General features: G+C 43.2%; 1 protein-coding gene across 1 annotated transcript; it reads left to right on the top strand.

Annotated features, from left to right (window-relative positions):
* Positions 1-5400: 5400 nt before the first annotated feature.
* On the top strand, positions 5401-18536 carry GPR1 (G protein-coupled receptor 1). Its single transcript, XM_032594492.1, has 2 exons — positions 5401-5468; positions 15224-18536. The coding sequence occupies exon 2, from the start codon at positions 15254-15256 to the stop codon at positions 16319-16321; it is 1068 nt and encodes a 355-aa protein (XP_032450383.1). The 5' UTR covers positions 5401-5468; positions 15224-15253; the 3' UTR covers positions 16322-18536.
* The last annotated feature ends 853 nt before the right edge of the window (positions 18537-19389 follow it).

The raw sequence follows: 19389 nt of genomic DNA, 5'->3' as shown, positions 1-19389 counted from the left end.
ACCAATTTACAAAATAATGTAGTTAAGAGGCCTCAGAAGTGGTTCTTTCCTCTCTCTTTTCTACCGCTCTAGAGCGTTAAGTAAACGGAAAAGATGCCAATTATAAAATGAGCCAAGAACAAGGGAAAGCTCTTAAAATACAGTCATAAGTTTTACCACTGAACTGCAATCTATTGCTTCCTTCCTTCCTCCCTTATTCCTTCCTTCTACCCTCTCTTCCTTTTCTCCTTCCTTCCTTCTCTCCCTCCTTCCTCCTTCCTTCCTTCTTTCCTTCCTTCCTTTTGTCCTTCCTTCTTTTCTTTTTCTCTTTCTTTCTTAGTCAAGGAAAGAAAAGGAGAAAATATAAATGCTTTCTCTCCTTACCTTCTAGCTATGCAAACTTAGGCAGGAAGAACTAGTTAGGAAGTGGAGATTCTATTTCTCCTGCAGCTCTCCAGCTGTTTTGGGTACGGTTGCATGTTTATAATTTTTTTCTCACAGATGTTACATTTTATAAAATCTGACTCATTAGGGTGGTACTAGTATCTTTAGATGGAAAGAAATCCCTGAGGGCTGGATGATTACACAAGTCTGCTTCACTAAAGACCTGAAATATTTGAATAGAATATTTCCCAGAAAAAAAAAAAGAAGCAATAAGAATTTGCCATAATTAAATAAATCAAAGAGCAATGATTTCAAATTCTTTTTTTTTTTTTTTATGGGAAGAATGAAGGACGGATAATATTCTTGTTTGGGGAGGCTTGATTTTTATTTGCAGAATGTTTTTAATTTGTGTGGACTTTTCGTTTTGGAACTTGGGTCTATAATTTTGTTTCAGTGTGCAACAAACCCCCCCCCCCATTTATTAGAAGACACTTTTTGAATGCCCACTCTGTGCAAAGCACCAGATTTGGTGCTACTTGGAGTAGTAAAAGACCTAGAATACACTGTCCTGCCATCTTTTAGCTTCTCATAAAAGTCTACAATTAAATGTCACCGGGGCGCCTGGGTGGCTCAGTCAGTTGAGCGTCTGACTCTTGGTTTCAGCTCAGGTCGTGATCCCGCCATTTATGGGTTTGAGCCCCACGTCAGGCTCCGTGCTGCCAGTGCAGAGCCTGCTTGGGAGTCTCTCTTCCTCTCTCTCTGTCTCTCTGCGCCCCTTGAACACTCTCTCTCTCTCTTTTTCTCACAAATGATTAAATAAGCTTAAAAAAATTTTTTTAAATAAAATTAGATGAGATGCCTGGGATCCCAAATGGGAAGGGGACTCATCCAAAGTCCTGCATCTGGCGACACACAGAACTAAGACTTGGTGTCTCCTTAGTTCCAGTGCTCTTTCAACACACCAGGCTACTTAGTACCTGTGGACTTAAGTGGCAGGGCCAGCACCAGGGTGAGTCAACTGATGCAAAATTGTACAAAGTACCAAAAACTGCATTAATCAAAATGAATGCAAAAAAAAAAATCTGCTGAACAAAATACCAAAATTTTAAGTGAAGTCAGGATCTGGCCCTACACTTGTCTGACCCCGCCTCACTTGCCTCACCCTAATCTTGGCCCCGTGCCGTGCAATCTGAACTTTTGGGTGGACCAAGGGGGACAAACGATAAGGAAACATTCCCATAAGTGGGATAGTTGTAAAGTATTATTGTAATTGTAAGTTGCAAAGGAGTCCCTGAATTAATTTATAGAGTGAGATATCCAGATGTTCAGAGATAGATCACAAACTATCCACAGTAGTGTACTGAGGTAAATGGCTCTCATTTGTTTTAATAAGAAACAGACTGTAGGGCGCCTGGGTGGCTCAGTCGGTTGAGTGTCAGATTTCGGCTCGGGTCATGATCTCACAGCTCGTGAGTTTGAGCCCCGTGTTGGGCTCTGTGCTAACAGCTCAGAGCCTGGAGCCTGCTTTGGATTCTGTGTCTCCGTCTCTCTCTGCCCCTCCCCTGCTTGTGCTCTCTCTGTCTCAATAAATAAAGAAACATTTGAAAAACTAAAAAAAAGGGGTGCCTGGGAGGCTCAGTCGGTTGAGTGTCTGACTTCGGCTCAGGTCATGATCTCGTGGTTTACGGGTTCGAGCCCCGCGTCGGGCTCTGTGCTGACAGCTCAGAGCCTGGAGCCTGCTTCAGATTCTATGTCTCCCTCTCTCTCCACCCCTCTCCCCTCACACTCTGTCTCTCCTTCAAAAATAAATAAACGTCAAAAAAGAATTTTTTTTTTAAATAAAGAAAGAATGGTGTTAAAGACCCCTTCTTTGTGCGTGCATCAGTGCCTTCTGGAACATCCCCAACCAGCAGTCTGGCTGTGGCGAGCCCCCTTAGTGCCCACCCAATGCGACGTATCTGTTTGCTCCATTTGCTGTTTGGTAGATTTTTTCACATTCTCTGTTTTGAACAGCTATAAATTCTTGCTTCTACTAAGCCAAATTTTCTTGGCTGTTATGCCAACATTTTTTTGTCCTAGCTCCAACATGAGACACACAGTAATGTCTTACTTTTTCCTCATCTTAAAGTATGTGAAGACAGCTATCAGACTCCTTCAGTTTTCCTTTCTCACTGGTTTCCTTCAGCCATTCCAGCAAAGATGTAACTTTTCAAGTGCCCTCGGTCTCCTAAGTCCTTCCTTTTACACTGCTTTCACCCTCCGGTGGTCTTTTCAAAATCTGTTTTGCCGACCTCAACAAACTACTCCTGATACAGATTGACCATGACAAAGTGGAGAGCTGAGGTTGCCAGCTTTGCAGTTATTAGCATGAAATAATTTTAAATGTTCATGACGAATGGCTCCAAACCATCAAAATAATGATTCTGGCACCCAACTGTTTGGTAATGACCGACTGGAAAGACTTTCAACTTAGGCTTTATTTTATCTTCCACGACTACACTTTATCCCACACTCCCTCCTACGTCCTCCCAGTTTGGGGGGGCGGGGGGAGGCAAAGCTATTGTCAGGCATTATATAAATATATATTGTAAGGCATAATCTTCCATGAATGGGAGGAAGTTCTAGCACCGTTGCCTTTCCCACCACCCCGCACATTTTTGCCGTTGTGGTGAAAAAAAACATTACTGTTGCAACCAAAACCAGTTTCTCTTCCACCTCCGCGACCAAGTTCACTTACTACCTCTCTGAATGATAAACAGTATTGTTTTGTGAAATGGCTGCAGCTTGGGTCTATTCTACAAGTCCCTTGACTTTTGTTCCTTCTCCTGGAGGAGAATAGCCTTCTCTCTCTTTCACAAAGGAAATATCTTAATATAAATTAAAATAAGAATCCAATGGCTGCCCATTCAGTCTCCACCCTAAACCCAGTATTGCCCCTATTCTGTAAATGTCATTGACAATATGTGATCGAGAAGCAAAACGTCTTTAGTGCCAAGTAATGATGAAATAGAATAGCAAACAGGTATGGTAGCTGCAGACTTCCACTGTGTGGCCCAAACTTTTCTGAATTTAAGCCATGGGTGGTATCTATTTATGAAAAGTTATGTACTCTGTGAGGTGCTCTAAAATCCATTCTTCAGGAGACACAACACCGCCAGGAGACACTAAAAAAGGATTAAAGCTTTGGTGTTGATTGTTTATATGAATGAAAATATCCCCAAACTGGGAAAACTCGGATCTCCAGTAGTGGTTTAGTCATATGCTCTACAAAAATAAGGTTACACAAGTCCTGTGCCATCAAGGTTTTTTGTTTTTTTTTTTAATTTTTTTTTTTAACGTTTATTTATTTTTGAGACAGAGAGAGACAGAGCATGAATGGGGGAGGGTCAGAGAGAGGGAGACACAGAATCGGAAACAGGCTACAGGCTCTGAGCTGTCAGCACAGAGCCCGACGCGGGGCTCGAACTCACGGACCGCGAGATCATGACCTGAGCCGAAGTCGGCCGCTTAACCGACTGAGCCACCCAGGCGCCCCAAGGTTTTCAAATTCAGTACCCATATTCCTTCTGCTAAAAAATTACTTGAAAAATCCCTTTTCAAAGAAATACTGATTTGAAGAATTCTCTTTGCTGTGACTAAGGCTTTGAAACATTACATTATTGATGATGGTGATTCTCCCAGACTCTGAATAAAATTTGGAAAAAAGTGAGATAAAGACCTAGACTATGTTGGGGTACCTGGCTGGCTCAGTTGGTAGGGCACGTACGTCTTGATCACAACTCTTGATCTCAGGGTCATGAGTTCATGTTGGGCATAGAGCTGACATTAAAAAAAGAAAGAAAGAAAAATGTAAAAGACCTAGACTATATCTTTATTCAGAGGTAAATAAGCTTTATAAATGAGAGAAGTAAGAAGACTATAATGCTCTATGGTATTCTATTTTTTCACCACTCTTGGCCACATTTGGGGATAATAATGGCAGCCCCCAACTCAAACACCTTCAGAAAAGAGGAATCTAACAACATGTGAACTCCATACAGATTCAATATTTTGAAAAATAAGAAGCCCACAAAACAAAACGAGTGTCTGTTTATTTATTTATATTTTTTAAAGGTTTTATTTATTTAGGTAATCTCTGCACTCAATGTGGGGCTCCAACTCAGGACCCCGAGATCAAGAGTCAAATGCTCTTCTTTTTTTAAATGTTTGTTTATTTTTGAGGGAGATAGAGCGTGCAAGTAGGGGAGGGGCAGAGAGAAAGGAGGACAGAGGGTCCGAAGCAGGCTCTGCGCTGACAGTAGAGAGCCCGATGTGGGGCTCAAACCCACGAACCTCGAGGTCATGACCTGAGCCAAAGTCGGACACTCAACCGACTGAGCCACCCAGGTGCCCCAGGAGTCGAATGCCCTTCTCACAGGAGCCAGCCAGTTTCCCGCTCTGGTTAGTCCTGAACTGGTGATAATCCGTAGCTACAATTACTGAACACGCTTAATGTACCAGGTACTGAGCCAAACCGCCTTTTGAGGATTCCCTTTTGTGATTATCACAGCAACCCTATGAGTTAGTGCTATTACTATGCCCATTTGTCAAATGAGGAAACTGAGGTTTTGAGGGAATCGCTGATTTGTCTAAGATACCACAGCTAGGAAGAGATGGGACTGGGATCTGACCACAGGCATTCTGATTCCAGAGCCCATAGACCACTTTATTGCTGGATATTTATTTCTTTATTAACTTCTTTGCGAGAGAGAGAGAGAGAGAGCACGAGAGTAAGTGGGGCCGGGGCAGAGAGAGAGAATCTCAAGCAGGCACTATGCACCGCGCCCAACGTGGGACTCAGTCCCGTGACTCTGGGATCCTGACCTGGGTCGAAATCAAGAGTCGGACGCTCAACCGACTGAGCCGCCCAGGTGCCCCTATTGCTGGATATTTAAATTATATCTGTGTGTTAATTAGCTGAAAGTCTTGCAAAGAAATTAAGCCTAAAAGTTTCTCCCTGACCCAAGGTTAACCATTCTCTGTTTTCTCCCAGCAGTCCGCAGGGCCATACGGATTGCACAAATCTGGATATTAACTTCTAGGTGGAGCATTAAAACAACTGAAACGTAAGTAGACATTGACTTTTCAAATATGTGCTTCGTCTTCTTCAACTGTCCAAGTGAAGCGTGGGGGTTACACTTCTAGTCAGCCGGCAAGTGCCTTTTATGAAAAGACCTTGATGCCAACAGAACGAAATAGGTATCATTTCATTTCCACTCAATTCACTTGTGTTTTTTTTTCCCCATAAAGGAAGAACTCTCTCCCAACCCCACTGCCTTTAAAAGCGAATAAAACATCTGTATGCCTAAAATTAGTTGGCTCTTCTATCTGAGGTTGACCTTAATGCCAGCTGAATAAAAAAGTTATTGTGAAGGTTATACGCAGTTTAGCTAGGCTTCCTGAAAGCTTCTATTAATTTCCTAAGTGAACGTCTCTCAAACGATGTCTCCCTCATCTTTATTCTCACTCTCATGCCTAAGGCCCTTCCCTCTTTTTCTTCAATCGTGGCAACATTCTCCCAAACTGCTGCCGGATGATCCTTACAAAAACAAAGCTTTGGCGATGTCACTCCCAGCTACACACATTTTTATTCGTTCCCAACTGGCGACGGAATGAAATCCAAATACTTAAGCACGACATTCAAAGGCCTTCGTTACCAGAACACTCCCCTTCTTTGAGCCAAACCAAAATACTCCCAGCCTCCTAGTATGCCAAGGACTATCGTTATTTATCTTCGTGTCTGACATTAAGTAGTAGTAAACGACATAGGAACGACAGATAGGCAAGATGCTTCTCTATTAAGGTGTGTGTCATGCCAGGGCTTCGGATGGGAGAAGCTCTGTGGCAATCACTATTCTACCACCTCCCAAACAGCAGGAGCCATCAGTCTCACGCCCAGCCTTTAATTTCCATTTAAACTTCCCTGGCTTCCCTTAAACAATCAACAGGTGCCTTTAAAAAACTTTGCCATACTTCAACATCTTCCAAGCAGAGACTGTTCAACCAAAGGGTAGCAAAATACTCTACTGGTGTCAGACATCTTGGGTATAATCTGGGGTGTGGTATAGAGTTTACATTTGATAGCTAGTGGAAAATACTGAGCAATGCTCCCAAATAACTCCCCCAGCTCCCCTCCCTCCCCCGCCCGCCGACACACACATACACCTATGCTTTTCAAAAAAAATCTCTCTTCCCTAAGAAGACAGCCCTTGAAAAATAAAGTTTTGCTGGGTCACTGATCTGTGGTTTTCACCAGAGTTTCTCTGTCGTGTCCATTGATCTGTTCCACTCATTTCTGTCATTCATTCAGAAACAAAATACATGTTCCCTCAAGGTTTTCAAAGGAGACACATTCAGCTCTTCAATTCTTTAAAAAAAAAATTTTTTTTTTTTTAACATTTATTTATTTTTGAGACAGAGAGAGACAGAGCATGAACAGGGGAGGGGCAGAGAGAGAGGGAGACACAGAATCTGAAACAGGCTCCAGGCTCTGAGCTGTCAGCACAGAGCCCGAGGCGGGGCTCGAACTCATGGACCGTGAGATCATGACCTGAGCCGAAGGCTGACGCTTAACTGACCAAGCCACCCAGGCGCCCCTCTTCAATTCTTTTTTACCAGGTTTTTAGGGAACCCTACACGGGCAATCCACATAGACAAAGATCAACAACACCATATCCTTCTCTCTGTTCAAAGGAGTTTAGAGACTAAATTCTCTTAAGATTCTGTTAGGTGTACATTTTTGCAATGGTCCGTAAAAATCCATCTAACTCATCATTGTGGAACTAAATTAAACCCCCTTGCATTCACCAAATGTTCTGCCAGAAGGAATCCTTGTGTTTTGTCAAGGTAGATACACAAAATGTTTCCCTCTGTCGCCAAGCCACAGTTAAAAGTTTAAAAGTTTAAAGCCACATTTAAAAGTTTAATGATACACATTTCTACCAGATGTCCTTCCCCCAAATCATCTGGGTTTTACAGACTATTTATCACCACACTTTTCTGCCAGGATTCTTGCAGTGAAATCTCTTTGTTCAGAAAAGAGTTCAGACTTTACTAGCTATTAAATCTGAATTGATCAGAGACCAATTTATTTAATTAAAAATACAGTTCTCTGCTCCAGGACCAGACATTGGCCACTTGAGTATCTGGGTAAATGTAACCCAGGAATGTGATAACTTGGGTCGTCTCAGAATCCGAATCCCTGCGGTAAACATCGCTCTTCATACTGTTTGGAAACCAAACCACAAACCTCAGGGGTAGTCCTCCGACCTTTGCTCCACACCGAGCATTTATCACCCATTTCTAACAGACTTGATGGATCTGCATATACGCACACCCACCGCGTAGCCTGGCACCTAGTTAAGTGGCTACTCAAAAGCTTTTACGGTCACGTATATCTGTTAGTCTTTATCTCAGGCACAGTTATTTATTTGCCTTTCAGCAGCACATATGGTTTAAGACAAATACAGTAGCTATTTCCTCTTTTCAGGCAAGTCTGAACGTCTCATCTTGACATTCTCATTGTGCTGTTCCAAGCATTTCCAAATTGAGAAAGCTATATGAGGTCTCAGTGGAAAGTCACTGCCAGCCAAAACTGTTTGCCTCTGCCTATGTAATAAATGACAGGGTTTCCTTTAAGCCCGGGTTCAAAGACTTAATTTGCTTGCTATTCATCTCCATTTCTGGTTACTGCCCAGCAAGGCTCATTTCTATTGCCCAGATGTTTCTCCAGTTTCACCACTGAGTCTGATTGCCAGCCTTCCATCACGTCTCAAAAAACATGTGTGTTATGTGTGTGTGTGTGCACGTGTATGTACGTGTGTACCCACATGATTAGATTGAGGGCACATCTTTTCATGCTTTCTTTTTGTCTCTCTTTTTGCTCTTTGTTTTTAAAAAAAAATTTTTTTTTAACATTTATTTATTGTTGAGAGACAGAGAGAGACAGAGCACGAGAAGGGGTGGGGCAGAGAGATAGGGGGACACAGAATCCGAAGCAGGTTCCAGGCTCTGAGCTGTCAGCACAGAGCCCCACGTGGGGCTCGAACTCCTAAACCGCGAGATCACGACCCCAGCAGACGTCAGATGCTTGACCGACTGAGCCACCCAGGTGCCCCGAGATTGCAGGTATAATTTTGAGATTGCATTATCCATACTTTGTTTGTACTCTGTCTCGTATGTGTACAGTTTTATTTTGCAATCATTTTATTTCTTTCTAGATACAGGGCACAGTGTTAAGCAAAGATTACAAATTCAAGTGCTGACAGTATTCTTGAAAGTATCATAAATGAGTGATTTGGAAATGGTGGTGACTATGGCAAAGCAGAAAGTACATTTCTCATCTAAAGAGGAATGGAGGGGCGCCTGGGTGGCTCAGTCGGTTAAGGGTCCGACATCGGCTCAGGTCCTGATCTCGCGGTTCGCGAGTTCGAGCCCCGCGGCGGGCTCTGTGCTGACAGCTCAGAGCCTCGAGCCTGCTTTGGATTCTGTGTCTCCCTCTCTCTCTGCCCCTCCCCTGCTCACGGTCTGTCTCTCTCTGTCTCTCAATAATAAATAAATGTTAAAAAAAAATTTTTAAGAGGAATGGAAATGCTGCTTTGGGTAAGAGAGACTCCCCCCTTACAAAGGCAGCTTCTTCCTCTTTCTGCTGTCCCTAAGGGAAGATTCCCTGCTTTCTCTCTGCCAGTACGTTTCCAGGAGCCATGACCATTGCTAAGAGTAGCTCCTTCCTTGAGGGCTTCTTACAGCCTCCCTTCACGGGAGGTGGGCACTGCTAGGTCTCCAGCCCAGTGCTTCAAGGCAAGGTCTAGAGGAGCTAAGTTAGTTAGGAGACAGGCCCCGCTGCTTTACCGGGAGCCCAAAACAATAGCGGGGCAAATATTTTCTCACTTAGTCACGTAGAGAAAGGAAGTCCGAAGAGGTAGGGCCTCTTTGCTCCCTGAGGTCATCTGACGGCCCAAGCTTCTTCTAGCTTATGAAAAAAACATGTTTCCCTCATCCACGTGGTACGAGATAGCTCCTCATTGGATCCATGTCCCAGCCAAGGAGAAGAGGGAACAAAGGGTGGTAGAGGGCCTTAGACTCTGGGACAGAGGGCCCCTTAAAAGCTGGGGGTCCTTTTTGACGCTCCTCTTTCACACCTGATCCACCAAGGAACCTATGGATTCTGGCTTCCAAACAGAGATAGAATTCAGCCCCGGGACACCTGGGTGGCTCAGCGGGTTAAGATTCCGACTCTTGGTTTTGGCTCAGGTCATGATCTCGTGGTCGTGAGTTTCAGTCCTGCGGTGGGCTCTGCGCTGACAATGTGGAGACTGGGATTCTGTCTCTCCTTCTCTCTCTGCCTCTCCCCCACCCCTCTCTTTCGATCTCAAAATAAATAAACTTAAAAAAAAAAAAAAAAGGAATCCAGTCCTTTCTCATCACTTCTGCTACCACCCTTATCCAAGCCACTCTCCTATCTGACCAGGCGTCTCGCAATAATCTTCTAACTGGTCTTGCTACTTCTATATTCGCTTGGCCGCACTGCCACCACCACACGCAAGAGTCTATTCCCAGCAGAGCAGAAGGAGGGATTGTTTGATAATAGAAACAGATTACATTTCACCTCTGCTCAAAATCCTTCAATGGCGTCCCATTTCCCTTAGAGTGTAAGCCAGAGTCCCTCAGCGGCCTTCAACCGTCTACACAGTCTGACCTCCCACGCATCCTTCTTGCTTCCTTTCTTCTACTCTTCCCCTTGCTCCCATCGCTCACCCTATTCTAGCTCTACTGGAATCTTTACTGTTTCTGGAATATGTCAGAGGCGCTTCTGCCGTAGGCTTTTGCACTGGCTGTTCCCTCTGCCCAGAACACTCTCGCCTACAAGATCCACATAACAAACTCCCTTACCCCGTGCCCCCCATCTTTTGTGGTTGCCATCTTCTCAAAGAGTCCTTCTCTGTCCACTCCACTGAAAGTTAAAAGCACCTTACCTTTTCCCTTTATTCTGTTCTTTTCCCCCCAGTTTTTTCTACAGCCCTTACCACCTTTTTTTTTTTTTTTTTTTTTCCAACGTTTCTATTTATTTTTGGGACAGACAGAGACAGAGCATGAACGGGGGAGGGGCAGAGAGAGAGGGAGACACAGAATCGGAAACAGGCTCCAGGCTCCGAGCCATCAGCCCAGAGCCTGACTCGGGGCTCGAACTCACAGACCGTGAGATCGTGACCTGGCTGAAGTCGGACGCTTAACCGACTGCGCCACCCAGGCGCCCCCCTTACCACCTTTTAACACATCATGTCATTTGCTTTTTTATTGTCTATCCCCTTCTGCTAGAATCTAAAAACTAAGAGGGAAGAAATAATTGTCTCATGTAGTGAAGAAGCACAATTAACTAGAATAGTCCCTGAGAAATGGAGGCGCTTACTAAACACGTACTGAAATGATCTTGTGGTTCATGAGTTCGAGTCCCACATGGGGCTCTGTGCTGACAGCTCAGAGCCTGGAGCCTGCTTCAGACTGTGTCTCCCTCTTTCTCTGCTCCTCCCCTGCTCATGGTCTGCATGTCTCTGTCTCTCTCTCTCTCTCAAAAATAAATAAACACTAAAAAAAATTTTTTTTAAATACGTACTGAATGAATGAGTGATTACAATTCAGAAATGGTGGCTGCCAGCACTAGGTTAATGTTATGGGTTGAATTGTGGCCGCCCCAAAAAGATATGTTGACGTCTTAACCCCCAGTATCTCACAATGTGACCTTATTTGGAATTAGGGTGTTTACAGAGGTCATCAAGTTAAAACGAGGTCATTAGGGTAGGTCGTAATCCGGTATGACCAGTGGCCTTATAAAAGGGGGAAATTTGGACACAGAGATTCACACAGGGAGAATGCCATGTGGTGATGAAGGCAGATATTAGGGTGTCACACGTACAAGCCAAGAAATGCCAAAGTTTTCCAGCAAACCAGCAGAAGCTAGGGAAGATTCTCCCTCACAGACCTCCCTCAGAAGGAAACAACCCTGCCTGCACCTCACTTCAGACTTCCAGCTTCCAGATTGTGAGACAAAAAATTTGTTTTAACATTTTCAGATTTTTTTTTTAAGTTTATTTAGTTATTTTAAGAGACAGAGAGAGAGAGCATGGGAGGGGCAGAGAGAGAGAGAGAGGGAGAAAGAGAACCCCAAGCAGGCTCAGCACTGTCTGTGCAGAGCCCGTTGCGGGGCTCGATCTCACGAACTGTGAGATCATGACTTGAGTCAAAATCTAGAGTTGGCTGCTTAACCAACTGAGCTAGCCAGGCGCCCCTAAAATTTTTAAGATTTTAAGTTTAGAGCGCTTGGTCTTGTCAACCCTATGAAACTAATATAGTTGCTAGATAGGTGGGTAGGTGTGAGACTTGGAAACTTAATTAGGTCCAGAGGTGCCTATAAACTAAAGCAACATATCAGCAAGGTATAAGAATTATACAAGATTGGGGCGCCTGGGTGGCTCAGTCGGCTAAGCGGCCGACTTTGGCTCAGGTCATGATCTCGCGGTCCGTGAGTTCGAGCCCCGCGTCGGGCTCTGTGCTGACAGCTCAGAGCCTGGAGCCTGTTTCAGATTCTGTGTCTCCCTCTCTCTGACCCTCCCCCAGTCATGCTCTGTCTCTCTCTGTCTCAAAAATAAATTAACGTTAAAAAAAACAAAAAAGAATTATACAAGAATACGTCCTTAAGGGTTAACTGTCTGTCCAAGTTCTCAGGGGGACAGTTGCTGAACTCTGCCTTACTTCTCTCTTTTCTCCATCCTACCCACACCCCTCACCATCATCACCACACAAAAACATTTGCTCTAAATCGTAGGGGAATTCCTAGATTATATTTCCTGTGAAGGTGTCAGCTGGGCAACATTTAGCAACTCTTGAAGATCTTTCTCCAGCTTGCACTAACTGGGCGTTGTGTCTAGTCAACTCATCTTCTTTCTGGAAGATTGGGAACCTCTGTGAACCTCAGGGTTTTCTGTTCGAAGGGATTCTGAAACGGACGAGCTAGGGCACTCATTTGCAAGGTGCTGCCCCCCCCTCCGCCAAGAGAACTGGGAAAAGAGGTGGCTGGTGTCGTTCAGCAGGTCCTATGATCATTCTGGCCCAGTAGGGTCAGTAATGGCATTGAAAGGGAGAGGTTTCTGACTTTTGGTGAGCATAATCGTTGTAGTGCAGTTAGGGGTCTTCCACTGGCTTTCTGTGTTTGGAGAATGAGGTTCCTTCTGCCTCCTGCTTAGGATTTTGTAAGGTGATTTAGACTGCCACCTGGGTGGACCATTGGGCTGCAGAATTCCTAACAGCCTAAAAGGTCATAACCACCAGGAAGGTGAGGGTGTCCCAGTATATGGGCAGAAAACCAAGACAGGGAGTTAGACATTAGGCTAGAAAAGATTTGACACAGAGGAGGGTCAGGGACCAGAAGCAATGGGCAGAATTAGATCCCAGACCTGCAAGCAAAGGGCGGCAAGAAAGAAGCCAATTCTTGCTCCCTGAAGTAGGGTACATGAAGGAAAAGACCGGGTGTCAAGAGAAAAGCCAAGATCCTGGGGGTGCTCAAGGTCAGAGAGACTCTGGCGATGACGGTGACTTGGGGGTGAACTCACAAACTCTCCTGTTGCCTTTGGTTCTGAACGGGGTTTGTAGCAGAGCCAATCATTTCTTCAGCCCTTGTTAAGCACCTGTGATATGTTAAGACTTGTGCTAGGGACCGTGGGGTTCAGAGGTGACAGGCATTGTTCTCAAGGAATTGAGAGTTTGGTAGGGCAGAAATCAATGATAAACCAATGACAATATAGTATATTAAGTACAATAAGAGCACAGTGTCATACACTGTTGTAGTAGCTAAGAGCTCAGGCTCTGTTTTCAACAGATCTGAATTTACATCCTGACTCTCCGGTTATTGGTTGTGTGATCCTGAGAAACTCACTAAGCTTCTTCAAACGTCAGTATCCTTTCTTGTAAATGGGAATAGTAATAGGACCACTTACCCACTTTATAAGAGTCTTATGAGAATCAAGTTATATCATACATGCCTGGCACCAAAACAATTCCCAATAACATTGACTATTATTTATAATAATAGTTCTTCTTATTATAATTATCTGGGGGAAGGTGATGTCAAGAAATGTTTCTAGGAAAAAGTGGCATTTGAGCTGAATATTGAAAAATAAAGAAGGGTGGCTGGGTCTGGGAGGATGCTAATGAATTGCTTTTAGTTAAAAAAAATTTTTTTTAATGTTTATTCACTTTTTTGAAAGAGAGAGACAGAGCACAAGCAGGGTTGGGGTGGAGAGAGAGGGGGACACAGAATCTGAAGCAGGCTCCAGGCTCTGAGCTGTCAGCACAGAGCCTGACGCGGGGGTCGAACCCATGGGCTGTGAGATCGTGACCTGAGCCGAAGTCAGATGCTCAACTGACTGAGCCACCCAGGTGCCCCTGCTTTTATTTTTTAATTATGCCCTGCCAGATTCCTCAGACAATTTTAGGTGGGATGATAAATTCAGCGTTAGCAGGAGTGTGAGATGTCTCTGAGCAACATGGGACATTTTGACCTCTTCATTCTAACCCTACTGTAATCCCAGATCTTATATATTTGCCCCATTCATGATTGTAGCTCCATGAAATAAATGCAACTATTCATCTTTTTTTCTACTTGATTTTGAATATAACAGACAGAAATAACAAGAAATAAAATTGAGGTTGTTAAAATCGCACCCAGCAAAACTTGACTCTGATTGAAAAGATGCCTTTTCCATCTTCTTAACCCTTGATAGGAGGGGGGAGAAAAGGTCATGAAAGAGAACTTAAGTTTGGGTGAAATTATAATAGACACATTTTTGTATGGACAAACATAAACAAAATAAAATGATTAATAAATCAGATTTTTTCAGGGCTCCTGGGTGGCTCAGTTGGTTGAGCCTCTGACTCTTGATCTCAGCTCAGGTCATGATCTCACGGTTTGTGAGTTTGAGACCCAAACTCCGTGCTGATAGCACGGAGCCTATTTGGGATTCTCTTTCTCCCTCTCTCTGCCCCTCCGACCTCTCAAAATACATAAATAAACTTTAAAGAAAAATCAGATTTTTGTTGTAAATGTAAAAGATCATTAATTCAAATTACTTCAAAGGAATTTCAATAAAATAAAATTTTAAGTAAAGCTTAGCTGCACTCTATGGGAAATTGATACAGAAATTAAATGGTCATAGTCAAGTTTACTCCCAAGGATACCTTTTGGTTGAAAACCCTTCCATACTGATATAATTCTTATGGACAGATTTGCATTCATAAACATAGAATCAAAACATCAATGGATACAAAATAGGGTATTAAAATCTCTAGCACTTGTCTGTGACATCCAGGTGGGTGGACTGATGAAGCAGTTGGAACTCTGTCCATAGCTTGGGAAGTCAGGGTACCACTAAGGGATTTGAAGTCATCACCGTGTAAGTATTCATCTGTTTTCTTTTGTACCTTCCATAAAATAATCGTGCAGAGTAAGAACCTAATATATGCCTATCGAATGTTAGATTCTCTCTAGTCAGGCCTATAAGTCTTACGGAGAGAGGAATTACACCTGCATCGTTTTAATTTGGCATTTACTGAATACTTTACAAAAATCAATTCTTACAGCTTTGAGAGTAATCGGAGCAAACTTGAGGTTCACCAAGATTGGACGTCTGGAATATAATCACAAATCTTATCCCAAAATATACTTTTTCCAGTTCATAAGATGCAATATTTTTAGCCTGGCGTTCCTTATTCACTGAACATTTCCTCTGCTTTTAAACATTGTTTTCTTTCTTTTAAAATTTGCTTCTAGAGATACCCTCATTCTCCACTTGACAAGGTCATGGAAGATCTAGACGAAACATTATTTGAAGAATTTGAGAACTACTCCTATACCCTGGAATATTACTCCTCAGAGTCTGATTTGGAGGAGAAAGCCCACCTGGGAGTTGTTCACTGGATCTCCCTGGTGTTATACTGTGTAGCATTCATTTTGGGTATCCCAGGAAATGCCACTGTCATTTGGTTCACGGGGTTCAAGTGGAAGAAGACAGTCACCGCTCTCTGGTTCCTCAATCTGGCTATTGCGGATTTCATTTTTCTTCTCTTCCTACCTCTGTACATCTCCTACGTGGCCATGAATTTCCACTGGCCCTTTGGCATCTTGTTGTGCAAGGCCAATTCCTTCATTGCCCAGCTGAACATGTTTGCTAGTGTTTTTTTCCTGACGGTGATTAGTCTGGACCGCTATATCCACTTGGTCCATCCTGTCGTATCTCATCGGCACCGAACCCTAAAGAACTCCCTGATAGTTATTACATCCGTTTGGTTTTTGGCTTCTCTAATGGGTGGTCCTGCCCTATACTTCCGGGACACTCTGGAGTTCAATAACCACACTCTCTGCTATAACAATTTCCACGAGTATGATCCTGACCTTACTTTCGTGAGGCACCATGTTCTGACCTGGGTGAAATTTATTGTTGGGTACCTCTTCCCCTTGCTAGCAATGAGCATTTGCTACTTGTGTCTCATATTCAAGGTGAAGAAGCGAAGCATCCTGGTCTCCAGTAAGCATTTCTGGACCATCCTCGCTGTGGTCATGGCCTTTTTGATTTGTTGGACTCCTTATCATCTGTTTAGCATTTGGGAGCTTACAATCCACCACAGTAGCTATTTCCACCATGTGCTTCAGGCCGGCATCCCCCTCTCCACTGGCTTGGCATTCCTCAATAGTTGTTTGAACCCCATCCTCTACGTCCTGATTAGTAAGAAGTTCCAAACGCGCTTTCGGGCCTCGGTTGCTGAGATACTAAAGCACACGCTGTGGGAAGTCAGCTGTTCTGGCACGGTGAGCGAACAGCTCAGGAACTCTGAGACCAAGAACCTGTGTCTCCTGGAAACAGCTCAGTGAGTTATCACTCTTCCACAAATCAGTACAAAGCTTTTATGTGGGTCCCCTGACAAATGCTTTCAGGTTATTTGGTTCCAAGGTACAGAACTAACCGTATCTTTTTGTTGTTATTTTTAGTCAATTTATTGGCATTACATTTTTGTGTGGGTATAAACCTTAGGAAAGATCTTCATTTTTTTTCCCCCCTGCAACTTAAATTATCTGTCATTTTTGTTAATTATACCATATTGGATTACTCACCACTGGTGACACAGTATCAGCTATTTTTTTAAATCTTAGTAATTTGGAAGTCCTAAATCTTAATATTAAATATATGATTAACTCATTTCAAAAGTGTTAAAATATGTGCTTAAGCTCACTTCAGTTTTGCACAAGGAACCTATGAGACGTGTCTTAAAAATGCAGCATGTACTTAATTTCTTCATTTCATGAAATCTATGTATATACATTTATAAATTAAAGTAATGGTTATAGTAGCTTAACACATTGTGAACTATTAATGCTTAGTGAAGCGTCCCAAAATCTAGTTGCTTAAAATCACAATTTATTACTATTATATCTCATAAATCTGAGTCCGAAATTCAAATAAGGCACAGAGAGATGGTTCATCTCTCCACTTCACAAGGTCTGGAGCTTTAGCTGGACCGGGATGACCCCAGTGGCCGAGGTTGGGAACAGCTTGTCTCCTCTGCCCTACGGTCTGTTCTTCCCTTCTTCTCTTCTCTTTTTTCTTCACAGCTTTTCCAGCATGGTACCTCGGGGTAGTCAGACTCCTTATATGGCACAGTTTAGGGCCCTAAGAAGCCAAGGTGGACATCTCTAGGCCTCTTAAAGGCTATGTCCGACCCCTGATGTAGTACCACATCCACTGTACTCTCTCGGTCCAAGTAGCCACCAGGTCAGTTCAGGTTCAAGGGGAGGTGACCCCACCTGTCAATGGGGATATGCTCCTATCCTTAATCCCTCATGGTATCAGTATAATTAACATTTTTGGAAAACTCTGGGTATGTGCAAGTATGCGTGACATTGCTGTAAACGTAAAACCCTGACATCTAGATAGTAGGTAGGCCAGCCCAATCTCAGAAAGATTTCAGAAAAAGAAAGCATGTGTGACATAGTGATATATTTCTACCTTCTATTCCTATAACTGTATTGATGTAGGCACCAGTACAAGACCAATGAAGTATACCTTTACGTCAGTGAGTGACCTCTTCATGGTGCAAATCTGTTGCATTTTAGACTGTAATGGTATTTTGCCTTCTATCCATTTATTCCTTTAGCAAACAGATGAGTGTCTAAGGGGTATACAGAGGCATGTGGCACTTAACAGTTTAGAAAGTCTAGAGATCAAACCTGCATGAAAACAATGCTAGAACAAGGTAGACAGTAATAAGTGCCAGAAGCAAGCCAAGAAAAGTGTAGATTGTTCAGAGAGGAAAGAGCACCCAGTATAGAAGTGAACAAACATTGGGGTTGCTTGATTTTGGGGTTTCCTAAGGATCCTGTTCCTGTCCCTTGGTATCCCCTGTCCCTTCCTGTCCTTGTTCCAGCTGGTATCCTTGTCTTTTATGAATACAAACTCTGCTACTCACTGCAATTTTTAAAAGCATTTAACTTTCCATAATTTCCGGATTTTATTTTGAAAATTGGGAGGAGATGTATTATTTCTTGAGTCAGTATCCTTTTTTATTTCATCTCTCAGCTTTTGGAAATGCTAGTCTCAGATCTTTATTGGCTCTGTTCTTTACTGTTGGCCCAAACAACAGTCAGATCTGGATTTGGAAATTATTCCCCCAAAATGTGTGGCATAGCTCAGCATATCCCAACCTGTCACTCCCAAATTTCATGGTTTCTGCCCTACCCAGTATGGAGGGAGGGTAGGAAGAAAGGTACTCATTGTCAGTGTCTGCCCCCTCTACCACGAGGGGTTAAGAGATTCCACTTGCCCTCAAGGGATAGGCCTTGATTTCCGGATCAGGAGAAAAGCTGGAGGATCCAAGACAAAGAGAACTCTATAGGCTCATCCTTAGCTTGAGCAAATGGAGAGATTCTCAAGGCTGTTGGAGAAAGGAAGGGTGAGAAGCAGGGAGAGGATTAGGCAACCAAGGGCAGAAGGAAATTATGGAGCAGGAGATGTTACTACCTGGTAAGCAGGAGCTTACCAAGGGCCTATAAAAATATTTGAGATCTTTGGGTGCCTGGGCGGCTCAGTTGGTTAAGCATCCAAGTCTTGGTTTAGGCTCAGGTCAAGATCTCCCAGTTTGTGGGTTTGAGCCCTGCATCAGGACAGCGCAAGGCCTGCTTGGGATTTCTCTCTCTCTCTCAATAAATAAACTTCAAAAAAATCTGAGATCTTAAAAAATAGTATTGGTTCTAGAATACAAAAAGAGAAATTTGAAAAGTCAAAATTAATAAATAATTATATGTCTATAAAATACACCTTTATGTCGGTCAAATGAAATATTTTGTAATTATATAAAAACTTACATTTAATATGGGATTTCAATATGTTTCAGTGTTTGATATGAAAGGTAGGGCTTCCAAAAAAGAAAAATACTTTAAAGAAGGTCTACAAAGGTCTTAGAGGGACGCTGAATTCATTTTAGAATCTAGTGAAAGTTTCAGGTCCTTTCCCTAGAAACATGCTTTTTTTAAAAAAGGTAATCTGGGGCACCTGGGTGGCTCAGTCAGTTAAGCGTCTGACTTTGGCTCAGGTCACGATCTCACAATTCGTGGGTTTAAGCCCCATGGGGGGCTCTGTGCTGACAGCTCAGAGCCTGGAGCCTGCTTCGGATTCTGTGTCACCCTCTCTCTCTGTCCCTCCCCTGCTCACTCGTGCTCTCTTGTGCACTCTCTCTCAAAATAAATAAACATTAAGAAAATTTAAAAAAACAAAAATTCTCTACACCTAACATGGGGCTCGAACTCACAACCCTACAGTCAAGAGTCAAGTCGCATGTGAGACTAAGCTAGCCAGGAGCCTTCCCTAGAAACAGGCTTTTAAAATAGCGCTCTTAGATCCCAGGCTAAAAACTCTAGTGTTAGTAGCTTTGATAATCGCTGATAGT

Source organism: Lynx canadensis, chromosome C1 (assembly GCF_007474595.2).
Source record: "Lynx canadensis isolate LIC74 chromosome C1, mLynCan4.pri.v2, whole genome shotgun sequence".
Taxonomy (NCBI): domain Eukaryota; kingdom Metazoa; phylum Chordata; class Mammalia; order Carnivora; family Felidae; genus Lynx; species Lynx canadensis.
The sequence above is the reverse complement of the archived record's forward strand: the minus strand, read 5'-3'. Positions and strand labels throughout refer to the sequence as shown.

Excerpts from the sequence above, each read along its gene's own strand:
- GPR1 (XM_032594492.1), top strand. The coding sequence starts at position 15,254 with ATGGAAGATCTAGACGAAACATTATTTGAAGAATTTGAGAACTACTCC.